The following is a 1,492-nucleotide window of genomic DNA, read 5'->3' as shown; positions in this document are numbered from 1 at the left end:
TAACCTCAACTTTATTCAAGTCAAAGGACTGGGATATTGTAAGGCAGCAGTTGTTGTGTTATTACTGGTATTGCAAGAAGAGATGAAATGGCCAAGACATCCTCAGGAGGTCCGTGATGGAGTGCTAGGCCAGTGGGTTTCAGATCATCCTCACAACACAGAGGTCCATGACAGGGTGTCTGTGAGGGTGGTGGGCTCACAGGCGTGCTCCCAGTCCCCTCGTGGATTTATGGGGTCCCGTGTTTTGGTTGCAAGACCCACACAAATGTACATAAACCTGAGGAAGATGAGGCCAACCAGGGCCACATGCTTTCGTTCTGCAACATGATGGCCTTTACCTTGCTTGGTGACCCGAAGGGCAGCTGCTGCTGCCTGAGGAAGCCTTTGAGTAACCAAGAGGCCCTGGAGGCATGTCTCAATGAACAGACACAACAGCTATGGGGTGGCACAATCCTCTGACAGCATCGAGCACAGGGTGACACAGACTGGAGACATGTCACACCTTCTTCTGATGTATCAGAGGGGTCTTGACATGTGTGCCTGTGTTCCTACATGGAGAGACCTCTGTTTAGAAAGTAGAGGTCTGGAAAAGGCTGAGTACCAGCAGACTGGGGCTATGGAGTTTGGGTGCTAGTCCAAGCTGAAGAGCATTTGCCCTCAGCTGGTATCTGAAAGGGTTTACAAGAGAGCAATGACCGCTCCCTTTCCATAGCTCTTTGACATTAATTCTTTGGTTTCCTTGCAGTCTCTTTAGACCCGAGGGGATTTTTATTGAGGACTAATCACCACAGGGTTTGCAGCCCACTTTTCTCTGGAACGCTCTCCAAGCTGTGTTTCTTTGTTTGTAGGCCATTGCCCAGACTTCCACCACCATGACCCCCACCGTCGCTGCCACGACAGAGGCCTACACGCGGACTCAGTACTGTAAGTGGCCGTGCGAGTGTCCGAAGTCTCCGCCTCGGTGCTCGGTAGGTGTCAGCCTGGTCACAGACGGCTGCGACTGCTGCAAGATGTGTGCCAAGCAGCGTGGAGAAACTTGCACTGAGGCCGACACCTGTGACTTCCACAGGGGCTTGTATTGCGACTACAGTGGAGACAGACCTAGGTACGAAATAGGAGTATGTGCACGTAAGTGATGTACATATATTTTTGACTTAGATATACATTGGCAGCTCCCCGTGGTCTGAACAATGGCTGAGATTTATCTCATCAGATACCTGACTGTATGCTCATCAACCCCTACATTCGTCATCTTCCATTTCCTTATAGCTGTCTTCATTCTCAGGGCAGTTGGCTGGATGAGAAATGTCATCTGAATTCTTGCTCTTTGAGTTGGCTGCAGCCAAGAGCAAGGAGCAACCAGCATTTGAAGGTCTTCAGATTTGCAGGTAGATGATTCTGTATTCCCCGTAACAGGAGGAGGTGCTGTAGTGGGTTGGGGATGAAGGAAGGATAGGTATGCAGTGGCTTGAAAGACAAGCAATATGGGCAT

At 50.1% G+C, this 1,492-nt stretch overlaps 1 protein-coding gene across 1 annotated transcript; it reads left to right on the top strand.

Moving 5' to 3' along the window:
* Window positions 1-848: 848 nt before the first annotated feature.
* LOC104083017 (WNT1-inducible-signaling pathway protein 1-like) lies at window positions 849-1,128 on the top strand (the record flags this gene model as incomplete). Its single annotated transcript, XM_009586342.1, has 1 exon — window positions 849-1,128. A coding segment is annotated over one exon (280 nt), but the record flags the coding sequence as incomplete, so codon positions are not given.
* Window positions 1,129-1,492: the final 364 nt, after the last annotated feature.

The sequence above is a fragment of the Fulmarus glacialis genome, unplaced genomic scaffold (genome assembly GCF_000690835.1).
Source record: "Fulmarus glacialis isolate BGI_N327 unplaced genomic scaffold, ASM69083v1 C14124813, whole genome shotgun sequence".
NCBI lineage: Eukaryota > Metazoa > Chordata > Aves > Procellariiformes > Procellariidae > Fulmarus > Fulmarus glacialis.
Note: the sequence above shows the minus strand (reverse complement) of the source record. Positions and strands in the feature narration are given on the sequence as shown.